The sequence below is a fragment of the Plecotus auritus genome (assembly GCF_963455305.1).
Source record: "Plecotus auritus genome assembly, chromosome: 4".
NCBI lineage: Eukaryota > Metazoa > Chordata > Mammalia > Chiroptera > Vespertilionidae > Plecotus > Plecotus auritus.
The window spans coordinates 152736292-152758739 of NC_137775.1; the positions used below are offsets into that span (position 1 = coordinate 152736292).

At 39.4% G+C, this 22448-nt stretch overlaps 1 protein-coding gene across 11 annotated transcripts in view; it reads right to left on the reverse strand.

The window, feature by feature from the left end:
• MAGI2 (membrane associated guanylate kinase, WW and PDZ domain containing 2) overlaps window positions 1-22448 on the reverse strand; it is a 1233836-nt gene that overhangs the window by 96022 nt on the left and 1115366 nt on the right. For all 11 annotated transcript variants that reach the window (XM_080663639.1, XM_080663638.1, XM_080663637.1 and 8 more), the window contains 4 exons: window positions 21353-21538; window positions 19367-19541; window positions 12427-12646; window positions 10980-11123 (listed from right to left, as the gene is read on the reverse strand). In XM_080663639.1, coding sequence (XP_080519765.1) covers window positions 10980-11123; window positions 12427-12646; window positions 19367-19541; window positions 21353-21538 — 725 coding nt within the window. The remainder of the gene's footprint in view (window positions 1-10979; window positions 11124-12426; window positions 12647-19366; window positions 19542-21352; window positions 21539-22448) is intronic.

A 22448-nucleotide genomic window follows, 5' to 3' on the forward strand; every position in this document is an offset into this window, starting at 1 on the left:
TGACAGGTGGGTGTGACCTGATTGGATTCTCTGGGGAGGAGGTGCTGGAGCTGGGCAAGGAGGAGTTAACCAGGTGAAGAGGAGAGGGAAGAGCATTTCAGGAGGAGGGAGCAACCTGTGTAAAAGCCCCATGAGCAGGAGGAAGCACGGTGAACTATCGGAGACTGCACATGGGCTGGTGTGATGATGGAAAGCAAGGGGAGCCTCGGGTGAGATGAGCTGGGGAGGGAGGCCAGAACACGCAGGGCATCAACAGTCTTGTGACGGATCTCATCTTTACCCTGAAATAAATAGGGTGCCATGGGAGGGTTTTAAGCAATGGGCAGACAGAGCAGATTTGTGTTTTGAAAAAGAACCATCTTATCTAACAGACTGGATGGGTGGGTGGGTGGAGGGAGGCAAATACAAGCTGATTAGTATTTGCAAAGTTTCATAGTCTCTTGACACACACACTTACTTGAAACATGCATTCTGTGTATGTGATCTCAGAGTATGGAGTATTTTAACAGAAGTATAGGTCCTGGGGAGAAGAGGGGTGTGGAAGAATAGAGAAGAAAACTTAGGAATATTGAACCAGGCACTTTGCCCTTTCTTGAAAATACAATTCCCATTTTACAGTCGAGTAAAATTGACTCTCTGTTAAATAACTTGCAGAATATGATGACATGCTGTCATTCTATGAATTGCTAGGGTTCGTTCAACTGGCCAGAAGGACACTCTCTCCCTCCCACCCAATGTGCACACTCCTGAAGCTGCCCAGAGGAGGCCTGGTATTTGGTTACAGAGCTATAGAGCAGCCATCTGCAAGCCTCTGACAGGTAACTTGTCCAAGGTCAGAGCTAGATAGCCAGTGAGTCGTTGAGCCAGTATTTGCATACCAGGTCTGAGAGGGTCCTACTCTTTTTTCTGCCCCTAGTTCCTGACAATGAGGAAGAAACTGTGGAAAAGGAAAGGGACTGAGATAGGGAGTGGACTAGGAAGTCACTAAGACAGAGTCTTTAGTTAAGGAAGAAAATGAGTGAGTTTAAGAGACAATGAAAGTATCTTAGATTAGCCGATGGAAAACAAATGAGGTAGTTCTTCAATGTGTGTCAATGACCAGAGGCTTCAAACTGAGATAGATCCACTGATGGGCGTCTTTCACTATTTTTACCCAGCTATTTCCTGCTGAGAAATTCTGTGTGTGACAGTCGCTTGTTGCTAAGGGAGACAGTCTTACTCCTTTGCTTCTCTGGATTGAAGGGCAAATTAATTCAAGACAGAATGTCATGCCATTCAAGTTTAAAGTCAGGATAAAAGCAAGACATGAAGAGAGCTCTTCCTCAAATTCAAGTAGCTAAGCAGGTCTACACACTTATGTCCCAGAAGCAAACTCAGTCCAGTGGAAGATAAGGCGGGGTTCTTCTGAGCGGTCACCAGGAATCTGCACACTACCAAACGTGTCCCCTCCCAGAGCAGACGCCTCTTAGACCTGGCAGGAAATAACAATCAGGAAACAATTGGGGCCACCAAAGTAAGTTTCCTCGGAGTAAAAACCATCTTCAAAATGTCAAGTACAGCAATGAGGCACAAGATCAAAACTTCATACAGAATTTTCTCAGCATGCCCATTTCTGAGGCATGTCGAACGTTTCTGCATTAGTCTCTTCTAAAATCACACCAGGGCTTAAGAGAGCATTTTTGATGGGCTGTAGTGGGACCTGACCCTGCTGGAGTGGCAAGTGCTTCACCCCTTTCTGACCACCTCCCCTTGCTCTAGTACCTGTTTACAACAGATGACAAAAATAGAGCAGTTGGAAACCTCACATTGCCTGTACACTTGTTTTGTTGTTGTTTTTTTTACCTGCACAGCTTTTTTAAATAAAAAATTTTTTCAATTTCATTCTTAAAAATACAGATTTTTGCTTTTTCTTTAAAACAACAACAACAAAATTCAGAAATGCAGAAGGAGGAAGCCAGCATTCCTCTGATCAGCAGTTGGCCTAGGTTAGTAGTGGCTGCTCCATTCTTCACTCATTTATGCTCCCTGCACAGCCCTGCAGGCATGCGAGTTTATGACCATCCTCACCTTTGTGAGACGGTGGGCCCAAGCAGAGCTGCTACAGTGTTGAGGTGGCAAAGTGTGGCAGAGGGTGAGGAGGAGACCATGCTTCTCTCTGCCCAGAATCCAGTAGTGTGGGCACCACGAAGCCTTGGGATCACCCAGAGTCAGCGCCTTGGCTGTCCTCAGGCAGGGCTGTAGCAGCAGCAAGGACTCATCCATGGCTCTGTGGGCCCCCTGCCCCACACAAAAGGGACTGGAGTTGGAGAGGAAGGAGAAGAGGTGTGCTACAGAGTGACTGCAGTGGGCACTGGGGTACAGAGGTACAGAGGGGAGCATATGCTCCCCTCCCTCCCACATGGAGACACTGAGGGAGACTAATTGCCAGTTCTAAGAGCGAAAGCAGTTTTGGCAACTGTAATTTGCTCATTGAAGATAAATGTGACAAACTCCTGTTTCTGATAATATAGGAGATGACCTTACCGTGCTGAACAGGCAAGAAAGTAAAGGATCTTCTGATGCCCAAAACAAAGCTAATGTAGGACTCCTGGAAGGTAAACAAGTGTCAAAGGGACCTTATACCCAGAAAGTACCTGCCGATTCCTGGGAAACTTGTTTACAGCTTGATATCTGGGCATTAAGGATAGAGAAGATAGCTTTGGGGCTACAAAGGAGATATCTACATAAACTGGAACCCCAGAGATTATTCAAAAGAAGGTAAAAAGAATAAAAAGAGTCACACAGAAAAATCCAGACTAACAGAGAAGAGACAGAATAAAATGACATAATTAAATAAAAGTATTAGTAATCAAAATTAATGTATGTTGACTAAAATGATCCAATGAAGATATATTGTTAAAAATACAAATCCAGCTATAAAGACCAGGGAAATACAAAAATAAGGATACAGAAAGTTTGAAAGCAAAGGGTAAAAGAGACATACCAAACAAAGAAACCTAGTCTACTATTTACAACATGTTTTGTCTTGAAATTAAAAAGCATTGACAGAGATATGGTAGGTTACTGCATGATGAGAAAAGATTCAATTCACCTGGAAAATATAACAAATATCTCAGTACCAAATAATATGGCTGTAAAACATATAAAAGTAAACACTGACAGATCAAATTGTGGAGAACAGTATGGAGTTTCCTCAAAAAACTAAAAATAGAACTCCCATTTGACCCAGTGAATTTCGTGTACTGGGCCTCCAGTAAAGTATAAAAAGAAAATCACAGAGAAGAACATGTACAGTATGATTCACTTATGTAAAGTTCACAAAGTGTGCAAGGCTAGATGTTATAGTTGAGAGGTATACACATATGTGGTAAAACTGGAAGGAATGGCAAGTATTTACTTAGGGTGATGGTTACCTCCGGTGCTGGAGAGTAGGAGGAGAATGGAATCATGGGAGATAGGTAAGGGTGCTTGAACCATGGTTAATTTATAACTATTCCATATATTAAAAAATATTCTTCTAAATGGTTTTATGTTTGATAAAGACAAGACGTAAAATAAAAGTACTTTCATTTTGTAACCACAGGCTAGTTATGTTACCACAGAAGGAGAGGTGAGAAATACAAAAGAAGCTGCTATCAGGGAATTATTTTTTTTTAAAGATGGGTAAGCAGTATCCTTTTTGCACATTGTTCAGTCTAACAAAATGTTTTAGGTTACCCCAAGGCCCACTCACTGCAGGCAGACTTTTGCATCATAAGTTTCAGGAAGAAAGTAAACCATTTTATAAATAAACATATAATGCTAAGTAGGCATATACAATTGTTATACAGTTGTTAAGATGATGAAGTTAAAATGTTCTTTTTTATAATATAAATGTTTTATGGAAATGAGGAATATACAGTGGTCTCCCATTATCCATGGGGATATGTTCCAAGATCCTTAGTGCATTCATGCAATGGTGGTAGTACCAAATCCTATATACTATGTCCCCCTTCCCCCATATATACATACTTTTGCACTTAAAGGAAGAATTTTACAGTTTCTTTTTGGCATTATCTGAGTTGTCAGCATCACAACTCTTGCATTTTGGGGCCATTATTAATTAACGTAAGGTTGCTTGATGCACTATGATACCTCCACTGTTGATCTGGTAACCAAGACGGCACTAAGGGACTAATGGGTGGAACATGTACAGCGTGGATAAGCTGGGCAAAGGGATGATTCCTGTCCCAGGAAGGACAAAGTGGGACATCGAGAGATTTCATCTCGCTACTTAGAATGGCCTGCAATTTAAAATTTATGAATATTTTTTCTGGAATTTTCCATTTAATATTTTCAGACCACGTTGACTGTGAGTGACTGAAACTATGGAAAACAAAATTGCGGATAAGGAGGGTTACTGTATTATACTTTTATGAAACAGCGTTAATATTTTGCCTTTTTCAAGAGAAAACTCGATCTTTCAGATTCTTTTACCTTGATTCTGAGATTTTTATTTTAGCGCTTAGGACTACTATCCCTTCCCTCCAATGCCTCTTGATTTCCTAGATTCTCTGCTTCACTGAGCTTCACCAGTAAATTATTTTGCATGTTCATTATTCTTTCCTGTGTTTCCGATTTATCTTCAGTTTTTAATTAGATTGTGTCCCTAAGAGCATTGCACCAGAGATTTATTCATCAGTTATGAAAATTTTATCCCTCTCGACTTTATTAGGACTATTTTACAAATTTCAAAACAATCTTTAAAAAATATATCCATTTATATTGTCTAATAATTTCTTATATTGTTTCCTTAAATCTGAATGTCAGTTGTGTTTCTCTTATACTAGCCTACTTGATGACTGAAGAAAAGCAATCAGACATGATGATTGCCCCCATTCCCATTATTTTCTGCATTTATAGATTGTATTTTGTTATTCAACTTTTAATGTTGACGTTGAAAAACTATCTAGTAATTAAAGTAAAAACATGTTACTCTCTACTTTTTTTGATAAAGTGACTATTTCATATAATTATGGTCACATGGTTTTGCTGGGTGTTTTTCTCACTGTACTATTCAACTTAAATTGTATTCCATGACATATCTTAATATCTATGTCTCTTCTCACAACCTAATACCTCACTCTTTTGTCTTAATAAAAAATATCAGTTCTATCTCCTGGTATATTTCTCAAGTCCTCCCATCAGTGCTATCAGGTATATAACATTCTTTCTATTTTCAACAAAGTGGATTGATGATTTAAATTTTATTTTTTTTCAAATTTTTATTAAGGTATTATATGTGTACATATCTTACCATTGTCCCCCACCCCCACCCCATGATGATTTAAATTTTAATAAAGCAAATGTACCACATTTGATTATTTGGAAGGTTCTGAGTGAGGCTGAGGGTTTAGAAGGGCCCCAAATAGTCATATTTTAGTGAATCTTTAAATCTGTTTATTTAGTTACTCTTATATGTTTCTGATACAGGGATCCCAGAGCCTCTCTTTTAAATAAGCATCTAATTGAGCTTCTGAAAAAGTTTCTTATTCTCTCTTATGTATCTGAACTTTGGTTTGTAAATTCCCCACTACTATCTGATCCTGGCTTGCTATTGGTAGGTTCTCATATTTTGAAGAAACCCATTGTACCTTATCAGGATGTTTGCCTCATCTGACTCTTGTTTCATCAGGTGGAAAGAAAGTGTTTATTTGACAAAAAAATGACTAAACATACAATGCTTTTCAAGGAGGAAAAAAACAACTATGTTCAGTGTGAGTACTTATAATTGATTTGAAAGTCAAACAGTCTAATCTGCCACAGATCTTTGCTAAGATAATTTTCATTGCCTCAGCTGCCCAGAAAGACTAGTCAAGTCATTTACCTGGAAGTCACTCTTGGGATATATCTAGCTGTCTATCACAAGATTCATGAATATTCTCTTGGATGCCTGGGATCTCACTTGGATGCCTAAGGACATGCTTTAAAGATACATATCTGTGCCAATGTTTCTTAGAATCCCCAGTGTGAGAAGGCTGCTTTTACACCCACTCTAGTCACCTCCTCTGTGCTCTCCCTCCTCTTCCCCCCGCCACTGCCTGCAACTGTACTGGTTTTCTTTGTATTCGTAGCAAAGTCTTATACTACTAAACAGGCACATACCACCACTGTCCTACAACCAAGATGGATGTAAAAGACCCAGGAAATGTCTTAGTTTCAGAGACTTACATCTGGTGCATTAACTAAGTTTCCAAAAGTAGTATTATTTACATCCCTAAACCAAGGGCACAGTGATTCATTAATTGTTACCGAAAATGATTTTCCAGAATCATCCAGTTCTTGCATAGTCATTTTGATTTGAGCAATTCTACTGCGCTGGGTTTAATCTAAGATATGCCGCTGTTACCACATCATTACCTGTTTCTGATTATGAAAAAGGGAAAAATGAAGTGTTCTCCAAACACATTGTGTCACGAAGCATGTGTTTGTGTTTAGTGCAGGCACAGAAGAAGGGTGCCTGCCCATTTTAGAGGCTGGGAAGAACCTGGTGCTAGCGTTTCTTCTTGAACTTATTTTTAAAGGTAGCCTGCGAACATCTAGTTCACCTACGTTTCTCAGGAGTCTTGGAACTTTATGAACCAAGTCATAGCAGCCATTGCTGTGTAAGCTGCCTTATAAGCATCATATGTGCAGAAATTTAAAATCTATATTTATTGGGGCACTAACGGTATTAAGTGGGAACTTTAAAATAAGATGAAAAAAAAAAGATGAAAAATGGGACCCTAATTAATTTCAGTGTGAAATTTCCAAATTGGTAATTTACATGTTATCCAGTTTATGTATTATTTTAAAATAATCAAACCACTGATTCACGCCAATACTGGTTGATCCAGGTCCTTGTTGAAGTAATTTAAACACATCTGTGAATTTAAAGTTATTGCCAATTATAGATAAGTACTAATGAATGTGGAAAAGATTAGCTTTAAATCATTAAATTTGATAATAAACATGAAAATAAGCTCTGAATTAATTATGTGCTATTATCAAGAACAATTATTGAGGAATGCTCAGGGCCTACTCAAGAAGGCAAATAATCCTTTCCACTAATATTTACAGAATAAAATAAGATTGTTGTTAGAGTATTAAATTTGACAGTAAAATAGTAGTCAAGTTCTCAGACTAATTTAAATTGGCTAATTGAAATAAGCGAATATTCTAGAAAAATTAATGGTACTGGACAAAAAGCTGTTCCTAAAGTGGTAACTAAAATTTTTATTGGTAGTTCATCTCATGGTAAAATTGCGTAACATGTAATGAACCTAAAAGAGTCATATTTTAGTAAAAAAAAATTAAAATTTAAAAGCTATCAAGACTACATTATTAAATTTCCAAAAGCCTCCTAATATTTAAATCAAAAAAGGGGGGAGAGTAGAAGAATATCATGTAAGGAAAAATATCCTGTAAGTAAATTACATCTAGAAAATTTTTACTTTAGAAAATTAACTTTCATTTGTAATGCTAACAGCAAGACGCCCATGAAAAACACACATGGTGTCAAAACAAGCCAAAGGAAAATTGTTTGGGCAAAAAATGAAAAAGGATCCCAAGTCAAATTTATAGAAAAGATTCCTTTATTAACTTTTGGTCGAGAATATGTTTGTATATTTTCAGAAAACAACTCCAAGACCATGTGGATTCCTGCAACAGAGAGGAACTGACAGGACTGCTCCAGCCATGAAGACAGAAGAGAAACAGTCCAGAGATGGAAGACGCTGACGACACCTTGCCATACTAGCAGTCAGCAGCTGTGTGTCACGGCAGGTTGCCCAGGACCAAACCAGAGAGGGTCGGACCTGCATTACCACCATTTGTCCACCATCCAGAACTGAAATATCATTGCTGACATGTACACATAAGGAACTGTTTGACATTGAAATTGGGACTCAAAAGAACTGTTGGCCCAGAAAGAAACTCACTACAGACTGATTCATTTGCCTCTCAGCATAACCAATATTGCTTGTCTCATTTTCGGTTCTTATAAGTGTATTTCTAGTATCACTTGATCTCGCTCATCTAGGGGAAATAATGAACAACATAAACTGATGAACAAAAACAGACTAGGAGACAGGGAAGCATCGATCAGACTGTCAAACCTCAGAGGGAAGGTAGGGGAGTGTGGGGGTAAGGGGGAGACATCAACCAAAGGACTTGTATGCATGCATATAAGCCTAACCAGTGGTCACAGACAACAGGGGGGTGGGGGCATGCGTGGGGAGGGGTTTGGGATGGGAATGGGGGGATGAGGACAAATATGTGATACCTTAATCAATAAAGAAATTAAAAAAAAAAACAAGAACAATTATTGATCTGTATACAGGTAACAAAATATTTATATAATTCAGACAGTGGATAATATGAGTACCTTTCAACTTATATAATGAAGTAACCCTTTTCTCTGACATGGATTTTGTCACCCTAGACAAATTCTCCACTGGTGCCATAAGAACTCATGAGTGAGAAAAACTTCAAACACTTGAATATCAAATGTAATCCATAAAAAGCAGAAAAGAACTCTTTCACCCATTTCTGCTAAGCTCTCAGCCTTATTTTATTTTTTATTGGTTTTTAGAGAGAGAGGAAGGGAGAGGGAGAGAAACATCGATGTGAGAACACAACATTGCTCTGCTGCCTCCTATACTTCTCCTCCGCACACACACTGGGGATTGAGGCCTCAACCCAGGCAAGTGCTCTGACCAGGAATCGAACCAGCAACCTTTTGATGGCATGGGAAGACACCCAACCAACTGAGCCACATCAGCCATGGCCTCAGCCTTATTTTAAAGATTGGAGATAAAATCAAGCAGTAAAAGCTGATCCATGGAATTTCTGTGACTCCCAAGTGGCTCTTTTTTATTTTTTTATAATATCATTCTTTTGGAAACCCAGGTAGCGGACTCATTTTTACTATCAGCCAGATAAAGCATCTTTCATACAACTGAATACCTGCCCATGAATTCTAAATATGTGTGTACATGGATTTGAGGACCTCTAGCACACCATTGGAACAAGGTAAGAATCTCCTTAGACAAGCTCTAGTGGGGATTAACAAAGCCCAAGCCACACACATCCTACCTGCGTCACACTGTGTATGACAGCTTCCCTCTAACTCAGCAGTTCTCAAACTTTAGCTTGTACCAGTCACCTGGCGGTGAATCACACAAACACAGACAGATGACCCCACTTGTAGAGTTTCTGATTTCGTAGGTCTATGGCAGTGTACGGCAAACTCATTAGTCAACAGAGCCAAATATCAACAGTTACAACGATTGAAATTTCTTTTGAGAGCCAAATTTTTTAAACTTAAACTTCTTCTAACGCCACTTCTTCAAAATAGACTGGCCCAGGCCGTGGTATTTTGTAGAAGAGCCACACTCAAGGGGCCAAAGAGCCGCATGTGTCTCGCGAGCCGCAGTTTGCCGACCACAGGTCTATGGTGTGGCTTGAGAATTTGCATTTGTAGCACATTCCCAGGTGAGGCTGATACCAGGGACCACAATGAGAACCATTGCTCTGGTTTGTATTTTGTAAGAGTATATATTTTTTTTATATAGAGTACTTCTATATTTAGGCTTCTATGCCTTGGCAGTATTGTATATATTGAACAGCCAGTCATTTAGACCACTTGTTAAAAAACAATTTGGCTACTGAAATCCACACAGGCCATGTCTGAAGTCCACCGGGAGTCGGGGTCGGGCTATTCTCTCTTGCAGGGTCTGGTTCACTCATGGCCTTCCTGCTGTGTTCCTTTCATCTGCACTGCAAAGATTAATTTTGTTTTATTTACCCACTTATGAGTTGGCTTTTCAGCATGTTTAGAAAGTAGCCTTCTGTTCACAGGGAAGCTGAGAGCCAAGAAACCATGCGGAGGCCTAAGCTAAAACCACGTGTAGAGGACGCTGGTGTTGGATGGGGCAAGCGTGGGGGTGTTTCTCAAGTCAGCTTTGCTTGGGTTCAGATTCCAACTTGGATACTTCCCAGCTGTCAAAGCATTGTGAAGGGAGAGAAAAAAATAGACACAATTTACATACTTTCTACTTTTGCACTGTGGGAATGAGAATCCCAGAAATGGTAGAGTTGGTGGTAGGAATAACAGATTTATTCTATTGTCCGGGAGCAGTTGGTTTGTGAGGCTCAGTGGAAGAACCCAACCAAGAACCACAGCTTTTCTGTATTAACTATAAGAGCAAGGAGGATGGGCAAGAATGAATTCGAGATTTTATTTATAATAATAACTAGTCTTTATTATGTGCCTACTATTCAGCATTTTACAGAGAGAAAGGGAGAGACTAACATTCTATATTGTTATCAAGCTTTGTTTTGTACCTTTAGATGAAAATCAGTTACCCATCAATCAGAAGCCTCAAAGTAACTGCTACATTAAAAAATACACTCTAGCCTGATGCTCTAACAGGAAAAATTCTCACTGCTATCATATTTATGGACAACTTGTATCCAAGAAGCTTAGTCCACCTTTCTCCAAATGTTTCTGTCTGCCCGACATCAAAGCTGAAAGACCAGTCAACACACCAGAAATATTTCCAAAGAAACACAGAACATTTGATTAATAAATGTGGAGAAAAAAGCTAAAAATACATTTCAAAAAGATTTGCTCTCAAATGAAAATTGAATCATCAAACCACGGAAAAATATGGAGCCCTGTTTTCACTTCTTAGATTACTTTGTCCATTTTCTTTAGTTTACTCTTTAGGAAAACTATATATGTAAAACACTATTTGTCAATTAGAAGGCTATAAGCAGGAAAAGAAGTGATCAAATCCTTACATAACTTTTGGTCAAACTTCAGAAAACTGGGTCATGAAATGAAGGAAGTAAAACCTACATCATTTGTTTGCTTAATAGCATGCTTCAGCACTCTTCTAATGCCACCATGGGTTTCTTTCAGAATGAAGCAATGTTATAAAAAGGAGTGTTCTTACCCTCATCCTTCCATTCCTTATTGCCGGCCCATCTTCTGCCAATCTCAACACGTACAAATCCATTTTGTATTCCCTTCCTCCACGAATGCTGAACCCAAATCCTTTGGCTCCTTTCTCCATGTCCACGGTGAAATAATCAAAATCCTTTGGGGCCAGGAGAAAAATGGAATAAATAATCGTTTAATATCAAAGAAGCTTCTGTATTCAGTCTCTCTGTTCTTCTCTCTCCTATAATGTGTTCTAAATGAGTTGGTGTTGTGAGACGCAATCTGACCTCAGAGTCCCGCAAAATGCAAGACCAAGTCCCAAAGGTTTGAGCAGATCAGAACACAATTTACTTGGTCATTGTGTAGCTTGTTTACATTGATGTTCATCTGTTTACTTGGTTAACATGTAATTACTGCATATAGGCCTGGGCAATATTCTTTCTTTAAGTGTACTCATTCAGTGCTGTGGAGCTGTATAAATAAATGTACCAGTCCTGTGTATGTGCATATGTGTATGTGTGTGTAAGTTAGAGGTTTGCTAATTAGAAAAATAAATTTTAATGGGGTCTTACTACAACTCTGTGCACAAACTACTGAATATCAAGTTGGAGTGTAGACAATCAATTTGTCTTTTACATAAAATGCAGTATGTCCAAGATTTCCTGACCTTCAGTGTTCTTAAAATTTGGGGGAGATAAAGGTGATCTTTAAACCTAAATAAAACAAAATTAATTGAAATTGTATTTAATCTGTATCTTGTTATCTAGTTGAATATTTATTAGATACCAAGCTCTGGTCTAAGTGCTTTTCATTAAAAAGTAGAATCCTCACCATAGTCTGCAAGGAAGACCCTCCTTTTAGGAAAACGAAGCTCGGAGGGGTATGGAAGTCGCCATAAGGCACATCTCACATGAACAAATAATTGTAAGAACCAGGGTTGTGTAGACAGAGACTGGGTGCTTGTGACAGAGGTTGCAGGCTGGTTGATGAAGCCAGGCTTGGCCTTATCCTTATGCACAGGGACTTGGCCCTTTCCCACCAAATGGGAGGTGGGGGGCTATGTAAATAATTATGGATGTAAAATACCTCCATTGCTGACATCTGTAAAATTTTCTGCATTATCTGTATTAGAGATTCCAGGTAAGAGCTTTTTTTTTTTTTTTCAACTTTGACAAGACAATATACTTGGAATTAGCTAGCTAATATTAGCAGGAATTAGTTCATCCCATTACCACTCACCCACTGATTGATTGATTGTCCTGCTTTATTCTGAAAAAGATTTATTTATTCAGAGCGCTTTGAGGATGTGGGTGTTACCCAGATGATATCATAACTAGGAATAGAACTTGGGCTGTCTATCTCAGAAGGGTGTTCTTTCCTCTGCCTCCCATTCTATTTCATTTTTTGTACTTCAGGAAGTCTTGGTCCTGGGCCTGCGATGATCTCATTGGCCGAGGTACCTGGGGCTGCCTGTAGTCTGACAGAGGGTACTGCCTGGTGTCGGGGGAGTGCTGCCTGTAGTCCAGCAGCGGAGGCTGCCTGTAGTCCAGGGGTGGGGGTTGCTGGTAATCGCCCCCTGGAGGCTGCCTGTAGTCCAGCGGGGGCTGCCTGTAGTCCGTGAATGGAGGCTGTCGGATGTCCGGTTTCACATCTTGTCTTGCTTTTACTTCTGACCTGTAACTAAATGAATGGAAATGGGATTTACCTTGGTGTCTCAGTATCTAAGGAGGTAGAATGATCAAATGACTCCTCTTGGTGATCCTTTTGCATGTTCAGAATTATGAGAAGACTAAACAAATAGTAAGTATTATTTATCAATCTTTAACAAATACCATATTGTACACTTTCCGTTTGGCTCCTTGAGATAACAAGGTGAAAATGATGGCTCAACCACAGCTTTGTGGAAAAGGACTTATGGATATCCTGTTTTGATTTGGCTATGTACAAACTACAACTGCACAAATCAAGGGGATTAAATACTTAACTATGCATCCTGAAATAGCAGTCTGTCTTAACACCAGTAAACCAACGCTCTGTTTCTCTGTCTCTCTCTCACAGACACACCTTGGCAGACCATTACTTCATGAAAACACAATTTACATGATCTTGAAATACTCCACAAGTACATAATTAAAGGCTATTTTACCCATTTAGGTTTGTTCTTTTTCAATATATTACAGAGGAGCGATAGTAAGGTATCCACACCAACTACAAATCAAGTAGAAAGTCACGGGGTCATTGGTAAGAATAGAAACATATTGTGTAGCGTTTGAATACTAGACTACAGCTATCAGAAAAGTATCAGATACCATCATGGTCATAAAATGGAAGGAAAGGCGAAAATGTTTATGCTTAACCTTTGTCTCTTTCTTGTTTCTAGAAATTATTTACTAATAAAATACAGAAACCAGAACTAGTTGTTTAGCACTGTTCGGTGAATCCAAACTGCTCTAAACTGAGAGCATTTCCAGTTCCAAAAGGGGACTAAAATAGCTTGTACCAACCATTATGGGGTCATGAATCAGGTAAACTGAAAAATTATCACCATAGTATAGAGAAATACTTAATACTGTAGTTCTTTACCTATTGCCACAGAAATTCTATAATAAGCTACTTAGGGATATAGGTAGATTGAAAAAATACCTAAAGCAGTCAGAGAAAGACAAATACCATATGATCTCAATTATATGTGGAATCTAATGAACAAAATAAACTGACAAGCAAAATAGAAACAGAGGCATGGATACAGAAACAAACTGACAGCTGTCAGATGGGAAGGGGGAAGGGAAGACTAGATGAAAGAAGGTGAAGGGATTAGCCAAAGAACATATATGCATGACACATAGACACAGACAATAGTGTGGTGATTGCCCGAGGGAAGAGGGGGGGGCAGGGGCTGGGTGGAGGTGGGCAAAGGGGCGTGTAAATGGGAACATTTATAATAGTGTCAACGACAAAAATAAAGTAAAAAAGTAAAAAAAATACATTCCATATAACAACAATTTTATATAAAATTAAGATGCAGGGTTTGAGGAATTGGGAAAATATTTAGCACCAAGGAAAACCTCATATGTGTCTGGAAAACAAGTTCAAAACCAGTTGAACTTTTACCTTTAAGACTATGGCGTATGTTTTTTGTTTGTTTTACTGGCTTATGGTTTCATTGATGCTGATTATACGAAATATTTTAAAAAATCACTCACAGGAACCATTGCCATTAGTGTAATCTAATATTTGGTGAGGACATACTGCAAGTATACAGAAATAGATGTACTTATTTGGGCTTTTTGGAAGGGGGTTAGTAATATAGTTATTTTATTTTCATTTATTTATTTTCTTTTTTATTGAATTCATTGAGGTGACATTGGTTAATAAAATTGTATAGGTTTCAGGTGTGCAATTCTATAAAACATCATCTGTATATTATATTGTGTGTTCACCACCCCAAGTCAAGTCTCCTTCCATCACCATTTATCCCCCCTTCACCCTCTTCTACCCACTCCCTCCCTTCCCCTTTGATCATCACCATACTGTTGTCTGTGTCTAAGAGGTTTTTTTTGCTTAATCTCTTCACCTTTTCCACCCAGCCCCTAATTTCCCTCCCCTCTGACAGCTGTCAGTCTGTTCTCTATGAGTCTGTTTCTATTTTGTTTGTTAGTTTATTTTGTTCATTAGATTCCACATAGAGTGAAATCAAATGGTGCTTGGCTTTCTCTGACTGGCTTGTTTCACTTAGCATAATGCTCTCCAGGTCTATCCATGCTGTAGTAAAGGGTAAGATTTCCTTCTTCTTCTTCTTTTTTTAAATGGCTGAGTGGTATCATTGTGTAAATGTACCACAGCTTTTTTATCTACTCATCTATTGATAGGCACTTAGACTACTTCTAAATATTGGCTATTATAAATAACACTGCAAAAAAAATTTATCTACTCATCTATTGATGGGCACTTAGACTACTTCTAAATATTGGCTATTATAAATAACACTGCAAAAACATTTGAGATTTTCTGGAAGTAATGTAGTTATTTTATTTTTTATTTTTTTAATATATACACATGTTTATTTTAAAAAGGAGTGACTACATAAAGGAATAAAGCAAACAAATAATTATTGCTAACATTGAACTTACTTCCTTGCCTTTTTTCTCCCTAAGAAACTTACATTACATGATATTCTACTCTAATGATATATTGTAATTTAACCAACATATTGGTAAAAATTTAACATATATCCTTTTTTCCTCTAGAAACAACATTGTAGCAAACATGCATAAGTATATATGTCCTATCCTTTTCTTAAGGTAAATTTGTAATGTAGTTATTTTAATCAGCGCTTTGAGTAGGTCCCCCTTGGCACCTACCCTGTTGTACAATCGAGGCTTTGCTTGGTACCTCAGCAAGTTGTCCACTCACCTGAGAGTGTGCATGATGAGAACAGAATTATTTAAAATACTATTTGAATAAGATACTTATCTATGCAAATGTATGAATTACACACAAAAAAGATCCGGGTGACAGCTGTTGCTGTGTATCAGTGCCTTTCTAGAAGTAGTTTGCTTGGTGGTTTAGATGTCACACTGTTTTAAGTTATAGCACAGTCACTTATTTTCATTATCTATGGGGATCCGTATGAAATATCCATTATGAGCTCTATTTCCAATCAGATGTGTCACAAGATATAGCAAAAGGGGTGAAATGTAAGTTTCCCCAAATATGCCAGAAATATTTTAGAAATAGAAACAGTTAAAATTTGTAATAGCTGTCACCCAAGCCTACACTCTAGCACTCAAACTTCCTTCTACACCAGTGCCCTATATCAGGATGTTAGTTGAGCTGCACATTGAAGAATTATTTAATTAAAAAATACTACACTAAATTTTTTATCAGTGTTGCTAACTTTTAAGTGAATGATACACTGGCTAGGGCAAATTTATGTTGCTCTGAATTTATAAAACACTTATTTTAAGAAAAAATAGCATCTTCAAAATTTCTTTACTTATGAAAGAATGTCATTAGTTTAACTCTACATAGCTATTAATTCCATTACTAAAGAGACTAGAGATGATAAAACCAGATTGCTAGTGGTAAATTCTAGCAGAATTTTATGGTATGAACAAGTTTCAGAATAAAAAATCACTGTCCACATGGTAGGGGATCTTATGGTGGGATAGGACCCCATGTGGGCCTTTCAAGAATTTCTTCTAGCAAAGGTTCAAAGTCTGTGAAAGAAGTCAATTTCCAATGCTCTTCTACTGACCTCGCTATTTAAAATGCCATCAAACATCAAGGCCCTCGCTGGGGAAACTCAACTCTGCTATTTATACTTAGTTTTGGAATATATTTCATAAAGGCTCTTTTGTTGTTTTCAACAAATGCTTCTCCTTGAACAGTGTTTTGCTTACGTTTATATAACAACTAGTGACCCAGTGCATGAATTCGTGCACAGTGAAAGGAAATTAATTAGAAGGTGGCTGGCGGGGCTGGACTGGGCGAGACAGGCTGGACACACCCTGGAGCCAACCTCCCTCGGTCCCTCCCTGGCTGGCTGCACCTGGGGCAGCAACGCAGCAGACTGAGCGGGGTCCCTCTGGCAGGTGGAGTCCCTTGGCCTGGCCTGTGGGGATCGGACCGAAACCAGCTCTCTGACACCCCCCTAGGGGTCCTGGAGTGCGAGAGGGCACTCTGCAAAGTTGCTGTCACACAGGGTGTGGAATGCAAATGCAAGTATGCAGTAAACCAGATTCGGGGCTGACAGTGCCCCACCAACAACATAACCCATGGCCAAAGGTGGAATTGCAGGGCCCCACAAGGAATCAGACTCCCTCCTCTCTGGTTTTGGGGTGCATCACCTGAGAAACACCACTGCCAAGTCACTGCAACTTGGCAGCTCCTGCGTTGAGTATCTGCCCCCTGGTGGTCAGGGCATGTCATAGCGGTCAGTCAGATGGGCAGAGGGACACTTAGCATATTAGCCATATATATATATATATACATATATATATATATATATATATATATATATATATATATATATATATATATATGTAGATTATTTTGTGTTTCCTGAGCAAAACCAAAAAGGATATGAAGGGACAGAGAAATGGGTAGAGGTGTGTAGGGTATCAGTTGGGGCCAAGAGTAAATAAGATAGGACAAAATAATCATTCACTCTATCTCATAAAATAAAACTTTGCAAGTAGATTGTCATTTTATTTGACCCCACTTTAACATGGAACTGGCTCACTTTGACATGTAGGTGGGCACTTCTTGTACAAATGAACTGATAGAAAATTCATACTGTGCACTTGGCATACAAGCTGTCTTGTAGACGTCTCCAGCCTAGAAAAAGGCAGTTTTTCCCCTGATACCACAATCATCTTTAAATGCAGCTAGAAAAATGGTGCTGGTATCTGTAAGATTGTTGAATCTCCTCATTCATATGCAAATTAGCTACTCACTAACAATCAGAGTTAAGCCAGGAATCCTGAGTGGCAGGAGTGGGCACTTTCCAGGGTTTTAATATTATTGAAGCAGAAACAGCTAAGAGCTCTGGGCAAATTTTTCAGTGATTTATAAAAAATTGGGTCAGATCAATCTATTAATCCTAGAATTAGAAAATATATTATTCTGTAGTCAGGCAAAAATATATCCAAAAACCATTGTGAGCTAGTAGCAGATGGGGACCAAATAGTGGCCTCCCATTGAGCTATCACATACCTCGATGATTTACCCACCCCAAGGCTGGAAGCAAGAGCCCATCTCCAGTCCAGTCTGACTCTGCAGAGGTTAAGATGGAATTGTGGCTGGGAGGTAAATCAACAGTGGTAGAACCTAGAGTCTGAATCTGGCTCAGCAACTGCTGGAGCACTCAGATCCCTCCTCCTGAGTCTGAAATGAGTCCTGGGGAGAGCCAGTGCAATCCATCCAAACAACATCTGGTGAAAGTGAACACATCTGGGGCTTGTTACTGAGGCACCCAGGACTTACTCCTCTTCTGGATTGTCAAATTCTTACCTCGGTACGAATTGCCTTATGGGGCTTAGTCTTTTTACTTCTGTGGAATATATTAACACCATAAACAGTTGAGGACAACATTTACTTTTCTATGAAAGCAAACAGGGGAAATCAGGATAGAACAGGGCTTTATGGAAATAACACCTGTGGCAGAGGGAAACTATTTGCTTGGCAACAGTACAAGTGATGAACCTAGAGTTCTGGGACTCAAAAACTGGGTCTCACTTCATCTCCACCATCATGGGAGGCAGAAGATGGGAAGCAGATGCTCAGAAAACATTAGAATGATGGAAAAGACCTGAGAGGGTTTTATTTTCAGAGATGTTCCCATGAGCTCTTTTATTTTTCTCATTCGAAAGGGGAAAACAATGGGAACATGTCTTCATCTCTCTTTAATGGCTCAACCTAACCCAGGGTACACCCAAGTCATAGTTAGAAGATAATGTGGGGCTGGCTGAAACACACAATACAAAATACAGATGATTTATTATAGAATTGTACACCTGAAATCTATGTAATTTTATTAACCAATGTCACCCCAATAAAATCAATTAAAAAAAGATAATGTGGGTTTTATATGGCATCCTTTTTTTTCCTCTGGAAGTTTGAAGTGCCTTATTTGTATTCGTTAATAATGTGAAATGGATGAAATTAATTAGATTCTGAGTAGGAGGATATAAGGTCAAATGCGGTAAAAATGCTAACATTTATTATGCTTACAAATCCTTCAACATGTCCCCTTCTCCACCATCTTTACTCTCTGGGCCACTACCTTTACGGACACTGGCAGCCATCTCTGACTGCTTAACCTGCATTCACTCTGACCAGCCTTCAGTCTGTTCTCTCTGGGGTCTACTGAGAGATCTTGAAAAGCAAACCAAATTATTTCAGTCCTCAGCTTAAACTCCCTAAGAACATCTCAATAGACTTAAGATAAAAATCTTTATCATGCCTACAAGACTCTGTAGGGCAAGCCCCTCCCACCCTCACTGGCTTCATCTCAAACCACCCTCCTCCCCTCTGCCTCCCTACATTGGCCTCATTTCCCTCCAAGCCTGACGGCTCCCTCCTGCCAAAGGGCCTCTGTACATGCCTTCATGCTGCCTGGAATCTCTAAAGTGCTCTTCAGCGAGTTAATCCCTACCCATCTGCAACCGCTCATCATTTCTTCAGGAAAAGTTCTCCTGCTGGGCAGGACAGGACACTCGTATGTACTAATAAAACCCACTTATGACACACATACAATCTCAAAATCACAGGCAAGTCCACATGGCAATTTCTATTTCAATAAAATCTCTCTCCTGCCTGTGTCTTGTCTTGTCCCCAGTTCTTCCTCTCCCCACCTCCCCCACCTCTCAGAATCAGAAAAGCCAGAGGAAACGTTACCTATTTTCATGTCCTTGTAGCTGCAGTGGCTGAGGAGGAGCTGGCTGGGTGACAGGGCTGTTGGGGGTGGCTGGGCTCGGCTGGGCCAGAGGACTCTGCTGGGCCAGGGGGCTGTGCTGCTGGGCCATGGGGCTCTGCTTCTCGGAGCTGGGTGCCGAGGCGGGGCTGTTGAGTTCTGAAATAGGGCCAAAGCCACAGATGCGGTCAGGTTGACGTTGATAAAGGGCAGAGGTGACTGGAGGTGAATACTTTTTGCCTCCTCAGATGACTCAAGGCTTTGGTTATTTCAGTTTCTGTTGGGCTTAAGATGACAGCTTATCCTTATCCAGTTCCAATACCACTCTCAAAATTAGTATGCTTTTCTTAATTATAAGAGTTGCTGAACAAGGTTATGAACAGAGTCTCCTGTCATTTTGTCAGAAGAAAAGATTACAATTTAAAAACCTATTAAAACTATGAAAAAGAATTCAAAGGAGTAAGCTCTAAAATATATACTATTTTTCTACTTGGAAAAAGTTTAGCCACTATTTTTTGGTTGCAATGAGAAGTCTTACCAGTATGCCAAAGTCTGGATAAGGAACTAACCATAATAAATGTAAGAGCTTTCTACAGTCTTTGTTCCAGTTCCTTGTTAGTCTTATTGCTTAATAACCCTCTGTATTCCATGGTTCTCCAGAAAGAGTAAAAACACCCCAAAGCTAAAACAAACAACCACTGGACAAAGGAGGGGAAATTAAGTTGTTAAAACTGCTTCTTGAAATTTCTTGTAATAATATCAAATTTTCAACTGAAATTATTCCTCTATGTTAGAATAAGAGCAGGACAGACACATTTCAGACTGGGAAAATGGAGAAGTCAGATTTTAGTGAGAATTCTTGCTTAGAGTTAATTCCCATTTACTATTTTATACATAATGGTGTCTGCACCATTGAGTGATAAAAGGGAGGTGATCTATTAGCATTTCCTTACAAACCAGTCTTCCCCTTTCATTTTCTCACAGCCCCAAATTTTAAATTTCTTCTCCCCTTGTATCAGTTTCCCAGCCTTGGCACTATTGACATTTTGGGCCAATTCTTTGCTGTGAGGCCTGTCCTAGGCTAATAGCATCCCTGCCCTCTATCCACTGGATGTCAGTAGCATCCCTACCTCAATCATGACAATCAAAAATGTCTTCAGATATTGCTAAAAGCTCCCTAGGGGGGACAAAATCACCTGAGTTGAGAACATCTGTTTAATATTTAAAGCCAGGAAGCTGTTTGATGCCTGCTTGTCATAGTCCCAAGATGAAATCAGGTGAATGAATAAAACTGAGGGGACCAAGGTGTGTGAGTCCATCACTATGCCTCTCTCTCCATGTGGGATGCTCCAGGGACTGAATTCTTGACCATCAGTAATGAGTCAGCAGCTATAAACTAGTCATGAACACACTATCTCCAGAAATAGTGAATTTATGGTGAAGTTTGTGGCCCCTTCAGGCATGGCTGTGAGTTGGGGTGCTCACTACTCTTCCAGCCTCAGCGGGGAGTCCTTGTACAGAGACCTTTAAAAAGCTAAGTGGGAATTTAAATTCTTATCAGATGACACATTTTCTAAATGAGCTGTCTTTATACCACAAAACTTCCTCAAGCTTTTCAAAATCAATCTGACTTTGAAGAATCCTCCAGAGCTTCACTGTTAATATGAACGCATGTTGTTTTTGTCTTCTTCAGATTTGTAACTCTATCATCTCTGTTGAATGGGTTCTGGCTTAATGTACCCATAAAACAGTACTCCGAGGACAACAGAGAATGATCGAATGTTCCAGTGTCATGGGATTCACACTGTTTATCCATAATGTCCCATAGCTTGATCTCCGAATGAAACTGGTACTGAGTAAACAGGATATCAGTTGCAACAGAATGCGAATTTTTGCCACGGTGGGAGTAACTCTCAACTTCCGACCCTCTGACACCACTCTGATGGCAGTCAGGTGGCTCGGGCACTCACCCTCCTGAGGAATGATGCGAAGGGTGACACTGAGACCCGCGTCCTTGATCAGCTTCACGATGTCTGCGTGAGGCATGTTGATGATAGACTGGCCGTTCACCGCCAAGATCCGGTCTCCCACTTTGAGCTTTGCACAGCGATCTGCAGGACTCCCATCAATGATGCGTCCGATTTTATGGGGCACAGCTAAAGAGATTCCCAACAGAAACAGATATCAGGGCCAGTACCAATGCATGCTCTAGTTTAGAGTCCCAGCCCCATAGGAAACAGCGTAGTATCAGAATTCCTTCTTGTGTCAGTATATTTGCCTTTTGAAATCATAATCATGCCTGTCAAATATGGTCCTGTGCCTACTACTGAGATCAGAGTTTTTAAATTCAAGTGCTTTGCAGTGACATGTCAATTCCCAACAAATGGACCAGGGTTTCTCAAACTTCGAGGTGTATCATACCACCCCAGGATTAAAAACATAGCTCTTTGGGCCTTAGTCTGGACTTTGTGAATTGGAATGTCCAGGCAGGAGGTAAAGATCATGAATTTTTAAATATTTCCTGTGGAGATTCCAATACATACAGAATTTTGAGAATCATAAGCATAAAACACTGTGCCTACAGAGCGCACACCCTAGAGTCAATGATACACAATTTCAGGAAGATACAATAAGTGCCAGGGATTTAGTTTTTATCCTTTTCTATTTTGCAGAGAGGAGAAAACAGGAAAGGCCGGTTTCTATTGTAAAAGGTTACAGATAGCATACGATAAATATATATATTTAAATATGGGCTGTGGCAGGCTGGTGAAGAAGTTATGACCAACTCCTCATTCAACTATTAATCTTCAGATTAAAGGTTGATGCAGTTTTGAAATCTTACCTCTCTCTTCTTTCTGATTTAATTTATTAAGTGGGGCTGAGATCCTGCTAACAAATGATACACAATGTATTTAATCAAATCTAAGATGCCATCGATGGCACGACACACCTTTATTTTATATGCAAGAAAGAAAGAAGAGCCAACTCTGCCATCTAAACAATGAGCACTCCATTGACCATAAGATGCTTTCTAATTTTTAAGATATTAACCTATTAAAATGGGTA